Genomic DNA, 26188 nt, shown 5'->3' with positions numbered 1-26188 from the left:
GCAGGCCAGGAGCCCCGGCGGCAAATAGAGAAAACATGAAACCTCATCCAGCGGCGGGATGAAGTTTCATGCAGAGTTCTAAAAAGTTTAATAAAGTTATAGTGTAAATTATGAACATGTCCCATCTCATGTGACATTGTTACCTGAGGGGGACATGTTAGGGAATTTTTTTTTTCTATTTTTCATATTTTTAAAAGTGTCAGCGATCTCCCTGAGGCAGCACTTAGCCTCAGGGAGATGTGCACTCCTCCGTGCGCATGCATGAAAGAGCGACTCTCGCATTTGGGGAATCCCCCCCCACCCGCACAGGGAGCGCATAGCATTTCCCGCTGAACATCACGCTGGGCGGGCCTTAATTGGCCCACCCACATAAAATGGCGGCGGGGCCCGCTTCTCTGGCGGGGATCGTCTCCCCACCCGCCGGAGATTGGGTCGGGCCCACCCGCCCAACAGACAGAAAATTCTGCCCCATGAGTCTAAATATATTGAGTTTTTAAACCATCACTATAAGGGATTGTGCTGGAGAGGACTGGGACAGTAAGTTGCAATAAGGACACAGGGGAATGTAGAGAAGGCCAAGAGATTTGACTTCATTAGGTGAGAGTGTCTGTTGGTTTGGTCAGGAGTTAGTGAGGCAATTCTATCTCTTGGCCAAAGAGTTATGTGCAGTTGGCATTGTGTCCCACAGTATAATCTCTCTATATGGGCAGAATTCTTCCTTTGTTAGTTGGACGTGTGCCCAACCCAAGCAAACTTCAGCACTCGCGCTCCTCCCACCACCCCCCACCCTGTCAATGCTGAGGCTTTGAGCGCCTTTCATGCTGCCTGCCTGTTAATTGGTCGGTTTCGTGGCTGCTCATGGACCCGCCCCCATCCCCCATCCCCCAGCCCCATCCCCCAGCCCCATCCCTCACCCCCAGCCCCCATCCCCCATCTCCCAGCCCCCCTGCCCCCACCCCCCAACCCCCAGCCCCCATCCCCCATTCCCCAGCCCCCATCCCCCAACCCCCAGCCCCCATCCCCAGCCCCCAGCCCCCAACCCCCAGCCCCCATCCCCCAGCCCCCCTGCCCCCATCCCCCAACCCCCAGCCCCCATCCCCCATTCCTCAGCCCCCATCCCCCAGCCCCCCTGCCCCCATCCCCCAACCCCCAGCCCCCATCCCCCATTCCTCAGCCCCCATCCCCCAGCCCCCATCCCCCACCCCCAGCCCCCTTCCCCCTTCCCCCTTCCCCCATCCCCCAGCCCCATCCCCCAGCCCCCATCCCCCGCCCCCATCCCCCAACCCCCAGCCCCCATCCCCCATCCCCCATCCCCCAGCCCCCCCGCCCCCATCCCCCAGCCCCCATCCCCCATCCCCCAGCCCCCATCCCCCAGCCCCCAGCCCCAGCCCCCACCCCCATCCCCCAGCCCCCAGCCCCCATCACCCAGCCCCCAGCCCCCAGCCCGATGAGGTACAAATTCTGCCCATTTAAGAATCTGGATAATACAAGTGATGCACAGCTCTTTGTTCCTTAGGTTTTGTCCAGTTAGACTCCTTGGGTTAGATTTTCTACCTGAATTAGGCCAGGGCCCTGCTCAATGCCAGCAGCGCTGCCAGAAAGCACATTGGGTAGAATTCCCTACCCGTCGGGCGGGCACGGGCGGGATCGCAGCCGATCACCGCCATCTTACATGGGCCGGCCGATGAAGGCCCACTCAGCGTGACGAACACCCGGGAGCGCTCGGCGCTCCCTGTGCGGGCGGGGGGGAGGGGGGTGGGAGGAGGGGGAGTCGGGGTCTGCGCTCTCTCTCTCACACGTAGCACGGAGCTGCCTCAGGGAGATTAAGTTGGTAACGAAAAATTGAAATAAAGAGCAAAAATTATTCAGATTGTCCCATGAGCTGGGACATGTCAATGAATTTTAATAAAAATTTTTACTACATTTACAAACCCTTCATGAGACCTCGTCCCACCCGTGGATGAGGTTCCATGAAAAATGCGAAGGCCGCCTGGGCTCTTCACCTGCCCCCCGCCAACCTTAAGGTCAGACGGGCAGCCCTGTTAATTATTTCAATTGCTATTAAAAAGGCCTTAATAGGCCTTTGACAGTTCGGCGGGTGCGCAGCTGAACTGAAGATCGGAATGATGCGCGGTGATGTCAGGACACATGCCCGCCCGACATCACCGCGCGTCATTTTACCCATCGGCGAGCAGGGCCCACCCCCCACACGCCGACCAGAAGATTCAGGCCATTGAGTTTAATACAAGGGCACAAATAAGGGCCAGCATACCATAATGAGCTGCTTAAGCAATGCAGGGTACAAGAGACATCAACCTCGTCTTGGCGTCCAGCATTGCTGTGTGTGATGGAAGAGATTTAAATTTGGTATTAATTCCCCATTCCTGTGACTTTTAAAAGAATTTGGCCAGGAGTTTGCTCACCCTCTTTAGCTGAACCAGAGGGCACCAACCCTGCCAAACCACGCCAGGTGTATAAGGCCTGCCACAGTGTGTCTCTGCTGCCCTGAAGTGGATCCGCTACCAGAGTTCGAGATGCTGACCTCAATTGTACAAAACAACCTGACCCCAGAGAATTATTCAAGGCACATCCTTGTGGACGCTAAAGTTTCTGCCCTTCCAAAGATGCGCTAGATTTCCACCAACCAGAAAATCCCATGCTGTTGGTTCCTTCAGATAAGAGTGTTTTGCCATTCTTGATGAGTTCACTTGACCAAACATAACGGGGGAGAAATTGGGCTCTCGAATGCCCATCATTTGGGTACTGCAAGGCCCATTAAACTGCCAAAATGGTGTTCGCAACGTGTGCAGGCTATTCCAGCGAGGAGTGTACCAGACACCATGGGGCTGAATCTTCTGGCTGGCGTGTGGGAGGCGGAGCCCGCAAGTCAGCGCTTAAAATATCGCGCGCTGACATCGTGCGAGCGTCCCGAAGTCAGCAGGCAGCATTACGATGTTTATGTCGGCGGGCGCGCTATGCAGTGCGACACACGCCCGCCATTCATTAAAGGCCTTGTTAAGGCCATTAAGTCACTAACTGACGAGGATTTTGAGGGGCCCGTGTGAACTTCGGCTCGGCGCACGGGCCCAACGGGCAGGCGGGTAAGCAATTTTTTAACAAACCTCATTCACTGGCGGGATGAGGTTTGATATCAGAATTTTAAAAGTTCAATAAAGTTTTTGTGCACTTTATTAACATGTCCCATTTTGTGTGACATTGTCACATGAGGGAGACATGTTAATGATTTTTTTTTATTTTTCTATTTTTAATGTTTCACGGACTTTCAGTGATCTCCCTGAGGCTGCACTTAGCCTCAGGGGGATGTGCGCTCAATCGTGCGCATGCGTGAAAGAGCGCACCCTCGTTTTTGGGGAATCCCCCCCTCCTGCCCGCACAGGGAGCACATAGCGCTTCCTGCCGGACGTCACGCTGGGCGGGCCTTAATTGGCCCACCGACTTAAAATGGCAGCGGGGCCCACTTCTCCGGCGGGGATCATCTCCCCACCCGCCGCCAAGTCGATCGGGCCCACCCGCCCATCGAGGGCAAAATTCAGCCCCATGTTTATAAAGAGGTTTGTGCCATTGCAGCTAATGACCACTGGCAGCATATGCCAGAGTTGCCATTTTGCCATGCTGCAGCCTCTACCCTCTCTTAACCACACGGCGAACACTGATTCAAACGCATGAAGAACCCGATAATAGTGCTGTTTAAAGGGTTCTTCAACTACTTATGGGTAAGTTTCTGGATTAGATCTTCTGGCTGTTGCTACAATTCTATGCAGTCTGGATGCCTTTCCAAGCCATTCAAACTCCGATAGTCTACATAAAGTGGTCTGGCTGGTGCCAAAGTACTTTTGTAAATTGAAAATAAGGCTTATGCACAAATCAGTTGCTTCCAGACAGAGGTGACCTTTTAGGGTTTCATCTTGGATTGAACCTGACTGGGAGAATGAGCGGAGGCCACATGGAGCAGGGCAAGGAGGGGGTACAAGGGCTCCCAGCAATGCCCCCTCTCTTAAAGGGCAGCACTGTCTCCTCCATGGGGATTAAAACAGGCAGGAATGTCCCTCCACTTCCCGTTAATTCCTGCTGCCTCCTGTTGTGCACCGCATTCTCTGACAAGAAGAAAGGAAGTGAGCCTTGCAACAGTGTTAAATGTGTGAGGGGGAGGTAATGCATATGAATGTTAGGTATGAGGTCTGACACTTCACTACCCTCAGGCCCTTGGGGCTACACCCCTGACATTGACCTCAATCTCTAATCTTAACATTGCTTTCTGCATTAGTGCCTGGAGAGCCTCCAGCCTCCAGAAGGTTACAGGACATCTTCTTTCCCCCTCCTTTACCAAGACCCAAATCTTGCAGCTTCCAAAAACTTTGGACCACCCACTCTTCCATGGTCAACCATTGCTGAATCTTCCACAGCACCATATTCAGAATAATCTGAGCTATATCAGCACCACCCCTTTAAGAGGTGCAGGCTAGCTTTAAACAGTGCTAGCCACTCACCGTGTTGGACCCTCTGCTGATGTACGCAGCCCATGAACATTGCAGTTAGTGCTGGCTGCAAAAGGCAATCATGGGATTGAGCTGGTGTCCCACCTGCATTGCAAACAATGGACGCAAGTTATTCACGATCTCTGCACCCATTCTTGGTGATTATCTAATTTAACCCCCATTGAACTTGATCGTATGTCTTTCTTTCAGGTAACACAATAAAACTGTTGACCAAGCTCAGAATAGACAAACATAGAAACTAGGAGCAGGAGTAGGTCATTTGGCCCTTCGAGCCTGCTCCGCCATTCAATATGATCATGGCTGATCCTCTATCTCAACGCTGTACTACTGTTCTTTCTCCATACCCCTTGATGCCTTGAGAGTCCAGAAATCTATCCATTTCCTTCTTAAATATATCCAGTAACTTGGCCTCCACAGCCTCTGTGGTAGAGAATTCCACAGGTTCACCACCCCCTGAGTGAAGAAGTTTCTCCTCATCTCAGTCCTAAATGGCCTACCCCATATCCTGATACCATGACCCCTTGTTCTGGACTCTCCCCGCCAGTCAGAGGAAACATCATCCCTGCATCCTGTCTGTCCAGCCTTGTCAGAATTTTATACGTTTCAATGAAACCCCCTCTCACTCTTCTAAACTCCAGTGAGTACTGGCCTAGTTGGCCCAATCTCTCCTCACACCGACAATCCTCCCATCCCAGGAATCAGCCTGGTGACCCTTTGCTGCACTTCCTCAATGACAAGTGTATTCTTTATTGTGTAAGGAGACCAAAACTGTACGCACTACTCCAGATGTGGTCTCACCAAGGCACTGTACAGCTGCAGTGAGACATCCTTGCTCCTGTACAAGTCCCCTTGCAATGAAGGCCAACATACCATTTGCCGCCTTAACTGCTTGCTGCACCTGCATGTTTGCTTTCAGTGATTGGTGTACAAGGACACCCAGGTCCCTTTGTACATCAACATTTCCCAAATTATCACCATTTACATAATACTCTGCCATCTGTTTTTCCTACCAAAGTGGATAATTTCACACTTATCCACTTTATACTGCATATGCCATGGTTTTGCCCACTCACTCAACTTGTTAAATTGCTTTGAAGCCTCTTAACAGCCTCCTCACTGCTAACATTCCCATCCAGTTTTGTGTTTTCAGCAAATTTGGAAATATTACATTTGGTTCCCTCATCCAAATAATGAATAGCTGGGGCCCAGGCACTGACCCTGCGGTACACCGCTGGTCACTGCCTGCCATTGGGATAAAGACCCATTTATTCCTACTCTCTGTTTCCTGTCTGCTAACCAATTCTCATAGCCAAAATTGCAGCTGATGGAATTAAACTTTCAAATCTATTGGATTGATTGGAATTGGGTTGGGAAAATGATCTTTAATCATCTGGGTTTGGGCATGAGTCCCAGCCCAATCTAAAGTGATAAATGTCGTCTCTCTCTGTACTTAATGATTTCCAAAAAAAATGGATTTGGGAATTTTCAACCAAGTCCCGAGTGAATAGAGGCCATGTTTGACACTGCCCCTATCTTGGTTCTAAATTCGATTTAGAGAAACCACTAGGCGATTGTGAGATCACAGCAAAAAAGAACATCTGCTGTTCTGAGCTACAAAACTTTCCAAGATCACCTGCCAACAGTCAGGCCTCATACAGTGGACAGTGGATTAGAAAATGGCTAATATATTGCCTACGATTTCTGTTGATCTTCCAATCCATGATTTTCCAAGGTCTTGCAAAATTTCACCCAACCTGGAAGCGCTTAATACCAACAATGGGTGACAGGAGTGAAGAAAGGCCTTCTATGTCCCAACAGGAGCATCTTAACACCAACGTACACAAATGCATCAAAAAAAAACTTTAAACTTGGCGTCATTGGGTCACAAAGCCTTTAAGGGCTACAGAACCTTTTTCACATTGGCCTTTCTCTCTATAAAAACATCATACTCGATTGTATGCCAGTGATAAGCTGGAAAGAAATTGGAAGGTTTAATATGATGACAGGCTCATTTTATTTAGATGGAAGCAGACTGAGCAGAAGACTGCTTATTGGTGCATAATGATAGTTAAAATAAGTGTTCCAAAGCAACAAAGGTTCCTTCCAATATAGAGCATGTACAGCTAGTCCAGACACTGCTCATGTGCTCTGTTAATGGCACTAGCACTGTCTTTAATGCTAACAAGATGTAACTGAACTGAGGCAGTTTTCATGGTATTGATATAAAATGGAAGCACAGGACCAGATCTGATGTGTTTCTTCTGCCTCTGCATTGAGATGTACGCCACTGTAAAGTAGGATACTGTTGTGAGGTTCAGGAGCTCATCTTCCTGCTCAAATGTTCTCTTCTCTTTAAAACCTATAACCCCAAAAATATCTAGTTTCTCTGGACCCGTGCTTCGCTCAGGACAGGAGTTTGATTTCTAGCTTTTCACATCAGCTCTGTGAAGCTGCAAGGGAAAAATCCACTGTCAGAATGCAAAAAGGAGCAGATGACCCTCCTCTCCACCTCCTTCGTGAAGCAATTGTGCTTGATCCTAGGGCATCAACCCTCACAGCGGGAAGGGGCATTGCTGCAATAGGAAGCCCTTAGTACCTGTGATAGGGTTTTTAGGAAAATTGTTTCCATGATCATTTAAATCTAGTTTGTCACTGTGGCCGGGAAGAAATATTGGAGCTCAATGAAGTATCTATCACCTGATCATGGAAGTCCAGTGATGCTGACTGCCATATAGGTGAGTGGCGGTACCATAGAGGGGAGGGCTGGAACCAGCTGGCAGGTGGGGGTGAGGGGTGGTAAATGATTCAGCATTTCAGAAATTAAATGAACAAGTCTTGCTACAACTGTACACGGTGTTGGTGAGGTCACACCTAGAGTACTGTGTACAGTTTTGGTCTCCTTATTTAAGGTGCATTGGAGGCAGATCGGAGGAGGTTCACTAGGTTGATTCCTGGGATGAGGGGCCGTCGTATGAGGAAAGGTTGAATGAGTTGGGCCTATACTCATTGGAGTTTAGAAGAATGGTAGATGCTCTTATTGAAATATATAAGATACTGAGGGGGCTTGACAGGGTAGATTCTGAGAGGTTGTTTTCCCTTGTGGGGGAATCTGGAACTAGGGGGCACAGTTTCAGAATAAGGGGTCTCCTGTTTAAGATAGAGTTGAGGAAGAATTTCTTCTCTTAGAGGGTCATGAATCTTTGGGAATTCTCCACCTCAGTGAGCAGTGAAGGCGGGGTCATTGATTATATCTATGGCTTAGTTAGGCAGATTTTTGATCTACAAGGGAATCAAGGGTTACAGTGGGCTGACAGTAAAATGGAGTCAAGGCCACAATCAGATCAACTATGATCTCATTGGGATCGAATGGCCTATTCCCTTCCCTATTTCCTATGTTCTTAGGAAGAGAATAGGATGCCTGTTTTCCACTATTGCAACTAATGGTTTCTTTTAGTATCTCCCTAAGCCTCCTGGTTTGTATCATCCATGATTTGTGGGTAGGTTGATTAATTGGTGGTGACAGCAAGATTAACACAGAAATTTTGCTGAGTGTTCTAACTCTGGTTAACTCCTGTTTTAATATTTTATTGAGGCCCCTACATAATTTTGGAAGAGCACTGACCAAGGACTACCCAAAACTTGGAACACTGGTCCTCCAACGGTAAGACTTTATTCCCTATTTTATGGCCCGCTTCCTCTCCATCCACTAACATAAATGAGGCGGCAGTAAGACAAAGCATCATTGTGTATCTCGAAACAAGAATAGGCCATTCAGCCCCTCAAGCCTATTTTACCATTCGCTTAGATCATGGCTGATCCGTATCTTAACTCAACCTACCTGCCTTGGTTCTGTAGCCCTTAAATACCCTTGCCTAACAAAAATCTACCGATCTTCAAATTTCAATTTACCGACCTCAACAGATTTTTGGGGAAGAGTGTTCCAGATTTACACTCTTCTTCGTGTGAAGAAATACTTTCTAAAATACCCCCTGGGATAGTCTAACTCTAATTTTGAGATTATGTCTGCTTTGTTTGACACTGCCCCACAAGAGCTAAAGGAAAAGAGCTCCCCTCTCTCTATCCTTTCAACTCCTTTAATCATCTGAAACATCTCAATTAGATTATCCCTTAATATTCTATGTTCAAAGGAATACAAGCCAAGTCTATGCCCTCTGTCCTCATGATTCAACTTCTTTAGCCCTGGTATCATTCTGGTGGAAACTAACATTTCCTTAAAATTAACAAGACCACAAATGAGCCTCGACCAAAATCCTAATCTCGGAATTGCTCATTTCCATTTTTTACCGGTAGCCTCTTGTCATGAGTTTTTACCAAATGAGTGTTGTGTCCGAGGGTAGTTTTGTCCCTTGGATTTTTTTTCTGCTGGTGCTGGTTTGAAACTTGCTTCTGACCTTAGTTTCCACGTCTAATTTACTGCACACCATCATTTATTCAGACCTTTCAATAATTATCACAGAAAAATTGTGTATTAATGCTTTAGTCTGGTCTGGATTAGAATCAAAAACTGAAGAATGAAAGGCTTCAGCAACACTCTCTGCACCAAGAAGTCTCCCGAGTTAAGCCGTACATGCTACTGATTTGAATTCCATGAATTATCTAACATTTCAAACAACAGATGAAGGAACACAACCGGCTTACCTCGTACAATAAACAACCAAGTGACCAGATATCTGATTTGAAGTTGTAACCGTTTTCATGTATTCTCTCTGGGGACATATAGTATGGTGTTCCAACTGTAATTTAAACAAAAAAAAAATCACAGAACATTATGGCACTCAGTTTTATTAGCAATAAATTCAACACTGCACAGAACAAGATAAATCAAACAGTGCTGATAAATGTTCTATGGAGGCTAATTTAACCCATTGTGAACTGTCATATTGCTGAAGCAAAAACAGAAACAGAAATACCTGGAAAAACTCAGCAGGTCTGGCAGCATCGGCGGAGGAGAGCACAGCTGGATGCTGCCAGACCTGCTGAGTTTTTCCAGGTATTTCTGTTTCTGTTTTTGTTTTGGATTTCCAGCATCCGCAGTTTTTTGTTTTTATGTCATATTTCTGATGTACATGCTTAAAAGATGTACATTATCGGATAGCAGCAACCCCGGACAACAAGACCTCGCTATCAGTTATTTCCCGTACTGGAGATTATTATCAGTTACATGGAAGATATGCTCTGATCTTCACATCCTTCAAAACACGCCACGTGGTTTGTCACAAAAAATCCCGTGCTGGATTTAACTGTGACAAAAATTAAATCTCAATCCGACGTGCATTAAGTCAATGATGTTTGTTTGTATAACCCTATCAGGCTTTTCTGAAGAGACACTTTCAACGGCTTTACTGAGAAGTGGGATAAAGTTGGCACATAAAGAAATCCTCCCCCGCACCCCTGCACCCCGCACCCCTGCACCCCGCACCCTCTCTCGCTGCAGACAAAAGCTTGCAGTCCTGTAGATGGAGCTAGAGAAACCTCCTTGGCATTAAAGAGATGAGCAGAAAATCTTGGTGTGGATTTTGGCAGTAGATATTGAAAATTAACCAAGGAATTTCCACTTAATAAGCATCATGAAGCAATATGAGAAAGTGTTGCAATAAGAAATTCTTTGATGAATCCCTGGTATCTTTAACCAATACCGGAAGATTAAAACAAATGAGCAAAGTATTAGTGTATCGTCTGCTATTTGTGCACATTCCATCCTTGTTTTACTGGTCTTATTATCCCACTGAGAAGCATATGCTTTGCTTACCACTGTAATTGATTTTCTTTCCCAGTAAAAATTGTAATGCTAGCCTTGGAATTTCAGCACAATTGAGCCAGGATTAGACAGCCCTTGAATCAATCCTGTGGAATAATTGCATATGATGGCTTAATATGTTACTCTGAAATTCTTCTCTTTGCTATTTTTATTCAGGTGTTAACGCACACAAAGGGGAGGAGGTGGCATGGCGGTATTGTCACTGGATCAGTAATCCAGAGACACAGGGTAAAACACTGAGGATCCAGGTTCAAATCCCACCATTGAATTTAAATTCATTAAAAATCTAATTATGACTACAAAACCATTGTCAATTATTGTAAAAACCACCTAGTTCACTAATGTCCTTTGGGGAAGGAAATCTGCCACCCTTACCTGGTCTGGCCTACATGTGATTCTAGATCCACAGCAATGCGGTTGACTCTGAAATGTCTTAGCCAGTTTCTCAAGGGCAATTAGGGATGGGCAATAAATGCTGGCCTAGCCAGCGACACCCACATTCCATGAATGGATATAAAAACTTTTTAAAGGATTATCACCTCCACCAAGATAACAGACAGAGGAATTTCGGACAAACGTGTTAAGCGTTTGCATCTGATTACTCCACAGTGCAATCCCAAGGCCTTAGCAGACTGCATTATAGTGACTCGGGCTTCAAACATTTTTGCTGGGCTACCAAATTTGATGTTTCGATAGCCCACTTGGTTAACAATAGAGAAATAGAATTTCTTCTTTTGCAAAAGGACACCCAGAGGGTTAGCCAAATAAAACTGACCATTGTCTTCTTTCCATTTTCCCTGGTGTGGTCCAAAAAGCTTGGTTAACAATGTCACATAATGTAGTGAAACGCATTACACTGGGAACAGAAGATTCAACCACCATTCAAATTTAGAAGTTTCTATCCATATTGTTTCTATCCAAATACAAGCCATCAAATAGCTTGTATTTAATTAGTGTGAAAGGTATCGCTGCGGATTACACGATTATATCGGGGACAGTGAAGATTGTGCGATCATCGAAGAAAGTAGCCAAGAAGAGATTGAAACGGTCTGGTCATCTGTTGCGGAGAGCGAGAGGAAACGTGGTTGAGGTGAGTGATGGAGAAAGGGCTGCGAGAAGGAGAAGAGGAAGGCCTAAGACCAGAGGGAAGGATGTGTTGGTGAGAAACTTCGATGCGTCGGGGTTGGAAGAAGAATGGTGACTAACAGGGGGAACATAGGGAAAGATAATCATATAGCATTGTGGCAAACCCAAATAAAATGGGAAAAGCTGAAAGAAGAAGGATGCAAATTTGACTTGGCTGCATATCTGATAAACTGAATCAGACGGTTGAAAATCTGCTTGTATTTCTTATAATTCTGTGAATTAACTGCAGGTAGCAGGACATTTCTAAAAAATATCCACCACCAGAGGGAAATTTGCAGCTCATTTGAGCTTCTGCAATTCATGAATATAACCCTCTCAAGCCAGGGGGCCCAGCAGGATAGCAAGCTTCTTGGGGTTTAGGCCACATATGCTCAAGATATCTCCACGGATGCCTACAGCAGCTTTTTGAGATACTGTATCGGCATTTCAGCAGCACTGGATGATACTGCACTATAAGAGAGTTCTCCTTTCTTACAAACACAATTACCAAAATGCATTAGGAATGCATAAAGGGAGCTGTGTTTTGAACTGAAAGGGGAAGATTGCAATCATCCTCCTTTGGTATTTAAAGGCAAATCGCATTGGTTACTAAGTAAGCACCCTTCACACTGCTGAAGGAATTCCATCCTGCACAAAATTATTTGGCAAAGCACATTTTATAATAACAAGGGTGTCACATGCAATTCGCAAGAATGATAATTACTTATGCGAATTGTAAAATTTGCAATATAAAAATGGGGAAATAAAATCAAATAAAATCTGTGAAATATGCAATTAAATGGGATGGTTTGAATTTACAGGAATAATAAAGAGGAAATATTTATTATTCTTAAATGAGAACGAGCTCCAAGCCACCATAATAATCTCTTATCTGTCCATTTTTTACTCTCCGTATAGCGTTTCGGCCTTTCTGTTCCTGTGCACTTTGTCACAAGCCTTCTGTGCTCCCACGACATTGGGTACCAGTTGGGATTCTGAACAAGTGATACCAAACGGTGTCAGAGATTGTTCTCCCAGGAAGAGTTAATGCTGGGTGACCTCATTACATCCAGAATTCTTAGCAGGAAAGAGTTGTTAACTTATCAGTTCCTAAATCAGTGATCACAGTGAGAGCACAGAAATAAGAGCTGGGGGAAGAAGCAAAATATAAAGGTTAAGGGTATAAGTAATATCACCACCTTCAACACCTCTTTGTCCTTTTGTCTATGACATCTTTTGGTTATCTTCACCTATCACTGGCCCTCTATCCAGCTCTACCTGTCCCACCCCCCTTTAAACCAGCTTATATTTCACCTCTCTTCTATTTTTTCTTAGTTCTGTTGAAGAGTCATACGGACTCGAAACGTTAACTGTGTTCCTCTCCGCAGATGCTGCCAGACCTGCTGAGTTTTTCCAGGTATTTTTGTTTTTGTTAAGGATAGTGGTGGTTGGCTTCACTTGGGTTCAGTTTCCCATAGCACAAAAATAAGGGTTAATAACTATTAGTAGTTTGTGGGTTAAGCTTAGAGCTAAAAGGTTTTCCACATCATGGCGAAAGGAATCTTCTAGATTAAAACTTGCCGAGAAAAACTAGGCTGCAAACATTTGGAAAAACTGAACAACAGCCAAACAAAGCGATTGTATTGGGTATATTGCTAAGGTAGCTTCTTATACTCTCCAATCAATATCATATTGATCAGCTGTAATCTATATTAGTCGTGCTGATAAAATTTAAGTTGTGTGACATTATCAGAAAATGGTCTATTTAGTGAAAAGTAGTCAAAGTAATATGGATGAAACCACACCTCATGCTCTTTTATAACAAACCGTGAAAACCAAACCAGTGGTCAGCCCTTCCCTTCTGTGTGAATGTTTATAAATTGGATATGGTCTTTTTTTTTCAGATTCTTGGGTCATTGAATGAGAAACTCATAAAAATCTGTCTTCGAGACTGAAAATCAGTGTTTCTCTCTTTCGCGTTACTACAGACTTGTTTGGTTGGCCAGAGAAGGCTTTGTTCAATTTGAAATTGTCGCCTTAAATAATCCCTGAAAATGGCCTTAGATCAAAGCGGTTTGACAGGGTTTATGATGTGGATGAGTGCGCCCCATGCTTTATTTGAGATTTGTGCATTAGGCCGTTCAAGTTTATAAAGTAGGTTTGCAGAGCAGCCTACGTCCACTTTTGACTTCTTTGAAGATACGGTTTTACTGTCCCCAGCATTGTACAGAGCACCCACCGTCTGGCAAAGGTTGCCTTAAGTGTAAGGGCAGTTGTGTCTATATTTCATGGAGAAAATGTTAATTTTGAAATAAGTGTCCTAATAAAAGAATGACAAGCCACATCTCTTTCATGACCCGTCCAACATAATGTGGGGATCTCTGATAATGAGCTTGTTCTTGCAAAATGCACAAGACTTCCAATTTAATCATCTTGGGCCTACAAATGCACCACATTAGTCAATATGACAAGGTTAGCATTTCAGAGAGTATTATTAATAAAGAAATTGTTCAAGTATAATACTCTTTGCAGCAATTAAACTGCTGTTGGTAAAGGCATTGTAACAGAATATGTGCTATGAAACAGTTCGGCACCAGTACAATCCCCTTCCTTTAATAGACATGGTTGCCTTTTTCATTATTTTATGTCTTCTGACTGTTTAATTTGCTTCTAAAAATCCTGTAAACCTACAAATCAAATTGCAATGGCCTTAGGAGGCAGATACAGTTATGACTCGTTAATCGGACCACATTTGTCATGTTAAAATTTTTGCTGGCTAAACAAGACTGCTTTTGTTAGTGAGTCACATTTACACAAGAAAGAAATACATTTTCTTTGGAAACTGCATCATCTCATTCAATCCCCGAGATTAGGGGACATCCAAAATCACCAGTTTATTCCAAATAAAACTCTACAATAAAGAAGTGGGGCGACTGTCACTAAAATAAAAATAAACAGCGGAAGTCCCCCCGAATGATCAAACCTGCTATGCTGTTTATGTGTTAAGATGTCGTGTAGCTCAGATAAATGATATGTTAAGAATATTCTGGGCATTTTAAGTTGTTTAATTTGAGCATAGGAAGGCTATGCATAGGACGCAAATTTAGGTTCATTTTATTCCTGAGACTATTACCTCCATAGGTACTTAAGTTGTTTATACTAACCATCAAATGTCATTAGTGCAAATTGCCATTTAGTCCCTTAATGTTTATCATACAGCTTTTCCCCTAAAGAGTTCCTTAGATTCATTACTTTTTCTTCATTTTTTTGTGTTAAATTAGTGCTCCATTTACTTTTCGATTCGGACAATGTCAAGGCGCATTGTTAGAATTTTGCCGGGACAATTGCAACCCTGTCATGCTGAGCTGAGCACAACGCCTTCAATCCTCCACAATTTGTTATCCTCGCTCCAAAATAAAACACCCGCAAAATTATCAGGGGACAAAATGCTGAAGTGAGGGAGAAGCCTGGGCCACAAATAAAAACGACAGCATCTCGAACAAAACACATTGTCGGATTATCGCAGTCATGTTTTTTTTTTAACGAACAGTGCTGGTTTTTACATGGTTGTAATAGCTTCCTTCTCCTACTGACGAACTTCATGTTATGAAGGAGCAAGGGGCCAGAGCTCTGATACCTCTGTTACTGTCTGAATCTGACTGTCAAAATTCGGCATCAACCCACAGGCTCAGAACAATGAAGTGAATTCCCCTCAGTCCTTCCTTAGCTGGAGATATCTTCAGTGGTGATTAGCAGACAGCTGTCGGTTTGACATTATCCCTGACTCGTCTGGAGTTGGAGTTAAACCCAGAACCACTGAATTATAACCCAGGGTGGTGTTGGGTGGGGTGGGGGGGAGATGCCTTTGCCATGGGGCTTCCTTCCTTATTAAAATCATCTCAACTTACTTGCGCAGATCATTTTTTTCCTATATCTTAAAAAATCTTATCCCATAAAAGTCAGAGATAAAATTTGTGTTGAAGATTAAGTTAGACTAAAAAGTTTCCATATTGCGTGACCTTTTACTGGGTCGCCTAGAGAGCTTTGTGTATGTTTATTATTTGAAAGATGATTTTTTTTTTCAAATATAAGTTTGTTTCTTGAGGACGTTAATTGAAATTCCTGGATGTGTCCACAAGTTCACCACTCTCACCTACAAGTGAAGCTGTGTGGAGAACAATAGCCATAACTTGGATTTATGAAAATCCCTACTCTTTAGCGTGTGTGAAACTGGAAAAGCATAAATCCTACCATTTAGATCCAGTGCCAGGTTCCCAGTGTATGAAATCCAGGCTGCATAGAAGTGTGACAGATATAGGGTGGAGAAAAGTTAGCACGCACAGTGGCTCTCCTATTAACCTGTATACACTGCAAATGATACATGGGCAATCTGAATATTGCTGGCACCAGTCTGTCAGCTATTTGCCTTCCATTTTTTTTTTGTGTTGTGGTCCTGTCAAAAATCTACCGTGTTCCTGAACCTTTGTTGTCACTTAGCTATTGTTCTTTGTGACTGACTGCCTCTTTCCTCATGCCGGTGGTTGAGGTGAGAACATCTACTTCCGTTAGTGGAAAAACAGGTGAAGAAGGAACTTCTGCCTACTATAAAAATAACCTGGTTTGGGAATGAGCTACAGCTGTTCTGTGCCCCATAGGGCTGGGTTAAGCCATTCTTGCCCATTTCGATCCCAAGCCAGCTCAGAACTGCACAGTCATCATTTCTCTCTCCCCCACGTTCTCAGTCTCCGCAATCACAGTAAGATTAGCCGCTCTTCATATCATAAATGAAATCATCGCCGTTTTACTCCCGTTCATCGCGGGATTGTATGTGGAGCAAAAGGGCTAAGATTCTAATGACTTGTCATCATTTTCATTCTCTCGGTTTCATAAGTGTAATTTGTTCCGTTACAACAATTTGAACTTTTCACTCACTTCTACTTTTCCAAGGCAGTTTATTTTCCTCTTGTTGAAGCATCAGGGCGGGGTATGTGTGTGTGTGTGTGTGTGTGTGTGAGCGAAATGGGAGAGGAGGAATTTTAACATCCTCCCGCCTCGAATGGGTGTGTTTGTCACTGACGGGTTCCCCGCCCGCTAATCGACTTGAGTGGCCTGATTCGCTTCCATTCAGGTAAGGAACGCTGGAGGGAATCCCGGTGGGGCCCCGTGTGGGAGGGTCATCTGGGAGGTTCAATCCCTGACTCTAAGGGTTGTTGGGGGTCCGATCTCTGATCCCCGGAGGTGGGGAAAGTGGAGGGATGTTCATATCCGGACCCCCCAAGGTTGGGGGGGGGGGGGGGTGGAATTTTGATCAGAAGGAAGTTCTATTCTAGACCAGGGGGTCCAATCCTGGTGTGGGGGGGTCCAATTCCAGGAGGGAGGCGTCAGATCCTGGAGTGGGTGGGGGGGGGATTCCTGTCGGGGGTGGGAGAGGTTTGTAAGGTGGGGGCTCTGATGGTGGGGTGGAGTTTGATGGATTAAGATGAAGCACTTCCACTCTTCTTGGCCCACAAGGAATGCTCTACGAGGCTGCGGCTGCCAGGCGTCCCAGAGCCCAGGAAACCCAGCCGGCCACAGTTCCACCTGGGGCTTCAGGCCTCAGTTAAGTTACCTGCCTCCTGAGGCCCCTCTATCCCGGCTGAGTAAAAGCTGCAGGTTGGATCCGGCTTCCCAACAGACTCCCGCTTCTTGGGAATTGAAGTCCCCACCTACACCCAATCCCATCTGCACCCCAATCTTAAAACTTCCCCATCAATTCTACTCCAGCATGTTTATCTGGCTTCAGAATGACTTTACCTTTAAACCCAGCGTGACTAGTTTGACTCACAGGCCTGAGGTCTGGCGTTACTCCTAACATTGTGGCTAAATTGTGTGAAACTAGTTTCCTGCAATAGTGTAACCCACATCAATGACACAGACATCACTAACAGAAACTAACTGAGAAGTTAAAGTCCGCTTGGAAGACAATGCATTCAGATCTACAAATTATCGGAGCCAATCTTTTTCACTAGAAGCTGAACTGGTTCATTTTGAAAGTACAATATCAAACCATGTTCTAACTTGAATATTGTATTTGAAAGGAAATTACATTAGAAAGTCCTTACATTTTTGGATACAATCTCAAGGCTCCTGCATCACATTGATTTGTGCTCTTTGTTCTGATTTCTCTTTCCAGAGAAAATAGGATCGATGGGGGAGTGGGTTTGGGAGGTGTTGAGTAGCCTGTGCTTTTTTGCAGACAGTGGGATGAAGATCTCAACTTCACGTAGAAAATTATTTTGTTAAAAAAAAATCTTCAATCTACATGGCAATCCAAAGTTGGCGTTAGTGCCATCATTCCATGTGCATGTTTAAAAGCGCCAGCATTGGTATGAAGTCTTAGTGCTTTCAGGGTCTGAACGTGATTTAGTTGGTTGTTGTCAGAAGCGGCCGGAGAAAAAAAACATGTTGACATATTTTGACTGGGGACTCACTTAATAACTTGCAGCCAAATCTGAAATCTCAAACTGTATTATTACACAAAAAAAAAAAATAATGCCAGTCACCTTTAGTGGGTGGAGCAGAAATTTTTCAAAAAACACACACACACACCATCGAAGTGTTGTGGAAATCGATCATTGAACAAATTACAGACTCGAGCTATCTGCAAAAATAACGGTTCTCAAAACTCCAGCAGCATAATTTGTCGTGGTTACTCGATTTTGCTTTGAGCTAGACATACACATGTATCCTGCGCGCTATGTATGGGCAAATCTTTCATTTTTCTTTCATTACCCCAGCATGTACTGTCACTTAATTCTTATGTATGCAATCCTTCCTGACAAATATGAGACGCTGCCTGGTAATTCGTTTGACGTTCATTCTGTTCTTTGCTCTAATTATTGCCTCTTTCCCTGACATTGAATTGGCTGAGCTGCCAGGGTCCGATAGTACACCTGTCAGACTGGTCGCGGCGCTGTCCAATGCTCTTTTATGCCAATTTGATGTCAGGAAATAGAAAAAGAAAAGAAAAAAAAAAAATTAGAGGATAAAGTCCATTTGCATATGGTTTCACCCAATGCATGGGTCAGCAGCTTTATGAAATGACAACATGGGGGTGGTTTCTAAGGAGACAATTTCCACCTCTACAAACCTACTTCCACCAGGCACAGGCGAAAAGGAATATTTACTGTTTGTGCACGCACAGTGCCCTTTCCCAGATTTTGATCACATTCCCAATCAAATCAATTGAAATCAAACCTTGTAAGGAACTAAATCCCACCCCTTCGTCCTGTTCTACTGGTTTCTTCCTCACAGCAAAAGTAGCTTCTCTGTTTAAGATATGCAGGCATGTTAAGCCTGTGGGGACTATGCATTTTTGAGAGGAGAGAAAGATCATTACTTTTGTCCGAAGCAATGTCAAGCGAAATGTCAGATACGTTACATTCGGTCAAAGCAATCAAGGGATAGTTAGGTTAAGGAGCCAAAATCACCAGCAGACGCCTCAGCCTGGGGTGGGCTTTGCTGTGCTATTCGTTGTAAATAAAGGTTGTGACATCTTGTGTTGCTAAGGGCTTCAAGTAGGAATACGCAACTGTATTTGTTCAATCATAGGCTACATGTGCGCGTTTGTATTTGTAATTGATGAGCTGCTTATTGCTTGTGTTGGGTAATTTAAAGAGATTTTGCAACATTAGGTTGGCAGTCACAAGCCTGGTGCAGAAAACCGAACCGAGGATTCATTTACTACCTTCGAAAAATGAAGATTGTCGACAACAAGAGCCTCGTCATGCAATTGTTAAAATGTCAGACGCTGGTTTTATTGTGTTATGGTGGAGAATCTATTTGGTCACTAGGGTGAATTTTTAAATCACTTTTTGACCAATTTATCTAAATTGTACAATAAAATCTCCAGCCGCTTTATAAAAATGCACCGGAGAGGGAAGGGGAGGGGGAAACCGACATTTTATGTTCTTAAATGCTCAGATTTAAAAACTACAGGATGCATCCTATCCTGAAGAAGTACTCTTGTCTCAGGTTATTGCAGCTCTAAAATGGATGCACTTGAAAGTTGTTTTGTCACTTGCACCAGAAAGCAGTGTGGAATCCCATTACCTCCCTAAAGACTCATGTCCCTCAAGTACACAGCAGTCATGATACCGCACAGGCACACACTGCCAAGCGAATCAGGCTGATCTGACATGAGAGGATCTTTTTCCATTGCTTTTCCAAATGCCCAGATAGGAGCAGCTACTGACACCTGTTATATTTTCCAGGGCAATATGAACCTCTTTGCCATGAATGCAGCGTACGAACATTACTTAACTATTGTCACCAACTCTTCTTTTAAAGTTAAAATGTTTCATCAAATGGGTTGAAATATCCAAATTTTAAATTAATTTGTTCCACACCTATTTTCTACTTCGTAAAATCTTCCGGTTAGGAAACGTTGATGAAGATTCAGGTTTTTTTTCTCTCTCTGCCGCTCCACACTTGCTGTTGATTTGGAAGACTTGCAATTTGCATTTGCTCAACATTTGAGGGCCAAGGTCAGTTCTTCCCTGGGCCACTAGGGGCACCAGCGGTAACATACACCAGCACGGACTGAGCTGAGCTACTGGTGTATTCGCTACCGGTGAGTGAAGACAGACACATGAACCCAAACCACAAGCAGCTCGATTCGTATCTATTCGCTGGCCCATGGAATGTTTCCCAAAGGAGCTCGTCTTACCCACTGAGCTGTGCTGGCATTAGATGTTTTCACACCAGAGGTTACATATATGCTGAAAAAATGCAAGGAAAGCTTTAAGGAAATAGATGTCATCGAGAAACGAGAAATAGAGAAGTGACAGTGGGTAGCCTTTGGGGGGAAGGAGTGAAACCTATTGAAGCTCTGTAGGGTTAATATAACAATGTGTTTTTGAATTTAAATGAAAAAGATACCAGTGAAGAGATTAAGATGTTAATTGCACACTATTACAGCGACATTTTCTATCACATAGATTGTTACAGGAGGTCACTGATTGAATTCTCATAAGCCAGCTAACAGTATGTGGTAATCATTCTAATGTATATGAAATGACATGGGGATCAAAGAAGACATCGCCGCAGCTATCGGTTAAATATTCCCTAATCTTACATTCCTACGTTTCTTCTTCAAATTTTGCTGAGTCTAGTTCACCCTTATCCTTGTATTTCTTTAAGCAGCGGCTCCTGGGAGCTACATTGGGCTATTCAAGGAAGTTGACTCATCGAAGAGTCAAAGGATTGGGACAGAGTAGGAGCTTGTGACAATTTGTCCAGGTATTGTGTATCCCATGATGCAAGCTGTGTCACCCCCAACAACGATAATTATTGTTCAATCAAAATAATCCCAAACATGACAGCATATGGAAATAATAAAGAATTTGATTTTGGTGTGATTGTTCTTTCACAAGCGAGTCTGATTTACAACATGTGTGGTCTGCAGACCTGTGGTGGTCTTGTCTTCCAGGTGATCAAGTGCTTCATTTAATTACTGTTTTACAATCCCAGGTACAGCCTGAGGGCTCATTACTCACATTTACAACACACGTTAGCAATCAAAATATCAATCAAATCCTTATTTCTAGGATCAAACTATCAACTTCTGGGGATTTGTTTTGAAATTCGAAGATGATGACAAGGAATGGTTTACAAAATAATCTCTGTTTTGACAGATGTGGCCCACATGATGTACATTCCTATTTTCCTGTCCCTCTCTTACAGGCGTTGACTTCATTGGAGTGCAGCCCAACAAGTGTCTGCAGCCCTCCAGCATATGAACGCTCATTCTTCACATCCAAGCTTAAACAGCAATGAGCAGCAGCCTCCTTAAACAGGGAACCAACACTGCTAATCCTGATCGTCTTCTTATCGGAGGGTAGAAATTCGTCTGGACCCATTTTCAGTCTCAGAATTGGCAGCTACAAGGCCAAAGGTTGGACTCAAATTGGGGCTTGGGTCTCATTCCAATCACTTAGGCACTCATGGCACCTTCACATTGCACCTTGGGCATGGAGAACTCCACTTCTGATATTGGTCATACTTATCTCAGTTTTACAGGTGCTACAAAGACCAGTTTCTACCCCTTGGACTCCATGTAAGAGTGAAATGCGGCAGGAACCATTGGGTGTAAATCACAACTGTGTCTAAGCTTTGCACTGCTTAGCTCCTAAGTCTCCGAGTGCCTCTATATTACAGTGTGTATCTCAGTGGTGGAATCTCGTTGAAGTGTCGGAGACTCGCCTGCCAACTGGACACCCAGCAAGGTACCTGCGTTGCCTCTTTTCCAGAAGGCCCATTGGACCACATGCCAATCAGGCAGTGGCAAGGCCAGTGATGGGTCTCCCTCTGGGAGCGCAGGTTTCACCTTGTGACAGTCGCTCACCATTCAGAGGCTGGCAGCTCTTGCGCTCATCGGCGCCATGGGAAGGCTGTGATTGCTGCCAGGAGAACATACCCCAGAGTCCCAGGATCATGGTGCAAAACAGGACAAAGATAAGTGATGTGAGGGGTAGGGGGCGAGCATTTCACAGGTTGGGGGCTGCAAAAAGGGATACAGTGTTCACTGCACTGTGTACATCTCTCAGTGTTCACTGCACTGTGTACATCTCTCAGTGTCACTGCACTGTGTACATCTCTCAGTGTCACTGCACTGTGTACATCTCTCAGTGTTCACTGCACTGTGTACATCTCTCAGTGTCACTGCACTGTGTACATCTCTCAGTGTCACTGCACTGTGTACATCTCTCAGTGTCACTGCACTGTGTACATCTCTCAGTGTCACTGCACTGTGTACATCTCTCAGTGTCACTGCACTGTGTACATCTCTCAGTGTCACTGCACTGTGTACATCTCTCAGTGTCACTGCACTGTGTACATCTCTCAGTGTTCACTGCACTGTGTACATCTCTCAGTGTCACTGCACTGTGTACATCTCTCAGTGTCGCTGCACTGTGTACATCTCTCAGTGTCACTGCACTGTGTACATCTCTCAGTGTTCACTGCACTGTGTACATCTCTCAGTGTCACTGCACTGTGTACATCTCTCAGTGTCACTGCACTGTGTACGTCTCTCGGTGTCACTGCACTGTGTACGTCTCTCGGTGTCGCTGCACTGTGTACATCTCTCAGTGTCACTGCACTGTGTACATCTCTCAGTGTCACTGCACTGTGTACATCTCTCAGTGTCACTGCACTGTGTACATCTCTCAGTGTTCACTGCACTGTGTACATCTCTCAGTGTCACTGCACTGTGTACATCTCTCAGTGTCACTGCACTGTGTACATCTCTCAGTGTCACTGCACTGTGTACATCTCTCAGTGTTCACTGCACTGTGTACATCTCTCAGTGTTCACTACACTGTGTACATCTCTCAGTGTCACCGCACTGTGTACATCTCTCAGTGTCACCGCATTGTGTACATCTCTCAGTGTTGCTGCACTGTGTACATCTCTCAGTGTCGCTGCACTGTGTACATCTCTCAGTGTCGCTGCACTGTGTACATCTCTCAGTGTCGCTGCACTGTGTACATCTCTCAGTGTAACTGCACTGTGTACATCTCTCAGTGTCGCTGCACTGTGTACATCTCTCGGTGTCGCTGCACTGTGTACATCTCTCAGTGACGTTGCACTGTGTACATCTCTCAGTGACGTTGCACTGTGTACATCTCTCAGTGACGTTGCACTGTGTACATCTCTCAGTGTCACTGCGCTGTGTACATCTCTCAGTGTCACTGCACTGTGTACATCTCTCAGTGTTCACTGCACTGTGTACATCTCTCAGTGTCACTGCACTGTGTACGTCTCTCAGTGTCACTGCACTGTGTACGTCTCTCGGTGTCACTGCACTGTGTACGTCTCTCGGTGTCGCTGCACTGTGTACATCTCTCGGTGTCGCTGCACTGTGTACATCTCTCGGTGTCGCTGCACTGTGTACATCTCTCGGTGTCGCTGCACTGTGTACATCTCTCGGTGTCGCTGCACTGTGTACATCTCTCGGTGTCGCTGCACTGTGTACATCTCTCGGTGTCGCTGCACTGTGTACATCTCTCGGTGTCGCTGCACTGTGTACATCTCTCGGTGTCGCTGCACTGTGTACATCTCTCGGTGTCGCTGCACTGTGTACATCTCTCGGTGTCGCTGCACTGTGTACATCTCTCGGTGTCGCTGCACTGTGTACATCTCTCGGTGTCGCTGCACTGTGTACATCTCTCGGTGTCGCTGCACTGTGTACATCTCTCGGTGTCACTGCACTGTGTACATCTCTCGGTGTCGCTGCACTGTGTACATCTCTCGGTGTCACTGCACTGTGTACGGCTCTCAGTGTCACTGCACTGTGTACATCTCTCAGTGTCACTGCACTGTGTACATCTCTCAGTGTCACTGCACTGTGTACATCTCTCAGTGTCGCTGCACTGTGTACATCTCTCTGTGTCGCTGCACTGTGTACATCTCTCGGTGTCGCTGCACTGTGTACATCTCTCGGTGTCACTGCACTGTGTACATCTCTCAGTGTCACTGCACTGTGTACATCTCTCAGTGTCACTGCACTGTGTACATCTCTCAGTGTCGCTGCACTGTGTACATCTCTCAGTGTCACTGCACTGTGTACATCTCTCAGTGTCGCTGCACTGTGTACATCTCTCAGTGTCGCTGCACTGTGTACATCTCTCAGTGTAACTGCACTGTGTACATCTCTCAGTGTCACTGCACTGTGTACATCTCTCAGTGTCACTGTACTGTGTACATCTCTCAATGTCGCTGCACTGTGTACATCTCTGTGACTCTGTATTGAGTATATCCCTGTGACTGCGTTGCGTATATCTCTGTGACTCTGCATTGAGTATATCTCTGTGACTCTGCATTGTGTATATCCCTGTGACTCTGCATTGAGTATATCCCTGTGACTCTGCATTGAGTATATCTCTCAGTATCTCTGCATTGCGTATATCTCTGTGACTCTGCATTGTGTATATCCCTGTGACTCTGTATTGTGTATATCCCTGTGACTGCATTGCGTATATCTCTGTGACTCTGCATTGTGTATATCTCTGTGACTCTGCATTGTGTATATCTCTGTGACTCTGCATTGTGTATATCTCTGTGACTCTGCATTGTGTATATCTCTGTGACTCTGCATTGCGTATATCTCTGTGACTCTGCATTGCGTATATCTCTGTGACTCTGCATTGTGTATATCTCTGTGACTCTGCATTGTGTATATCTCTGTGACTCTGCATTGTGTATATCTCTGTGACTCTGCATTGCGTATATCTCTGTGACTCTGCATTGCGTATATCTCTGTGACTCTGCATTGTGTATATCTCTGTGACTCTGCATTGCGTATATCTCTGTGACTCTGCATTGCGTATATCTCTGTGACTCTGCATTTCGTATATCTCTCAGTATCTCTGCGCTGTGAGGGAATTGATATGTTTTTGGAATTTTTTGTCTGTATGATTTGTAAGTTAGCAGCTGCGGGGCTGACCCCCGGTTGCCTGGAGATTGTAACAGTTAAGGTGCTGTATATACCTAGCGAGGATGCATTAGATTCTGCCTAGGAAGAGGGGCAGAACCCTGTTGGGAGATATGAACAGGTCACACAGATCAGTTCAAGGGGCAGGGTGAACAGCAGCCTGTGGGGAGCAGGTGAAGAGGAGGGGAAACTCCATGCAGCTGTAATTGGCTGTGCTTCTGAAGGTCTGGGGCTCAGAGAAGCCCCTGGGAGCCATTGGTTGCTCCATGCTGCTCAGAGTTGGGGCTGAGGGAAGCCCAAGTGCAGGATTTGCTTGGTACAGCTAAGAGTGGGACTGAGGGGAGCCCAGAGGTTGGCAGCAATGTGGCTGGGAAGGTGAGACCTTGCCTCTGTTTAGAGGCTGGACTGTAGCTAGCCAGCACAGTGACAGATACAGTCTCAGTTAGAAGTCAGCTCAGCTGGAGAGGTATACCAAGATGGCTGGACCTGGGAGCAGACTTGAGAGAAACCTGGAACATGCGCCTTTTGGGTAAAGATTGTACCCTGGAACTCGGGTAAAGTAGAGCTGCTGTCAGCTGGGAATCAGACCAGCTCTTTGAAGGAGAGGAGCTAAAATTCCTCATGATGAAGACAGAGCTTTAAAGAACTTATGTAACCCAGAGAGTCAACTGACGTCTGGGCGAGTTTTTGAGAAATGGGCGGGCCTGTCTTGGTTGTTTTTATCATTTATTGTGCAGTTTGTGGTGTGTCCAACCAGTTTGCCGGTTACAAAAACAAAACTACCTGGACAAACTCAGCAGGCCTGACAGCATCTGCGGAGAGAGATACAGTTTATGTTTCGAGTCCGTATGACTCTTCAACAGAACTAAGACATATAGAAATGAGATGAAATATAAACTGGTAGATTTGGCTGGGTGGGACAGGTAGAGCTCGATAGGGGGCCAGTGATAGGTGGAGGCCAAGAAGAGATTGCCAAAGATGTCACAGACAGAAGGACAAAGGGGTGTTGACGGTGGTGATATTATCTAAAGGATGCGCTAATGGGGACATTAAGGGAAGCAAGCTAGAGGCAGATGGCCCTATTGCGGGTGGGGTGGGGGGAAGGGATTGAAATGGGCTAAAAGGTAGAGATGAAACAATAGGAGGGAACAGAAAAAAATATAGTTGTAAAAATATTATAAATTATTGGAAAAAGGGGGATCGGAAAGGGGGTGGGGATGGAGGAGAGAGTTCATGATCTAAAGTTGTTGAACTCAATATTCAGTCCGGAAGGCTGTAAAGTGCCTAGTCGGA

At 45.1% G+C, this 26188-nt stretch overlaps 1 protein-coding gene across 9 annotated transcripts in view; it reads right to left on the bottom strand.

The window, feature by feature from the left end:
• The window catches only part of LOC144685413 (serine/threonine-protein kinase Nek6-like), a 344126-nt gene that overhangs the window by 53358 nt on the left and 264580 nt on the right, over positions 1-26188 (bottom strand). For all 9 annotated transcript variants that reach the window (XR_013577721.1, XM_078549868.1, XM_078549866.1 and 6 more), the window contains exon 8: positions 9177-9271. Coding sequence is in view for 8 of the 9 variants with exons in the window: in XM_078549868.1 (XP_078405994.1) it covers positions 9177-9271 (95 nt within the window). In the remaining variant the exon portion in view is untranslated. The remainder of the gene's footprint in view (positions 1-9176; positions 9272-26188) is intronic.

Source organism: Cetorhinus maximus, chromosome 10 (genome assembly GCF_964194155.1).
Source record: "Cetorhinus maximus chromosome 10, sCetMax3.hap1.1, whole genome shotgun sequence".
Classification (NCBI taxonomy): domain Eukaryota; kingdom Metazoa; phylum Chordata; class Chondrichthyes; order Lamniformes; family Cetorhinidae; genus Cetorhinus; species Cetorhinus maximus.
The sequence above is the reverse complement of the archived record's forward strand: the minus strand, read 5'-3'. Positions and strand labels throughout refer to the sequence as shown.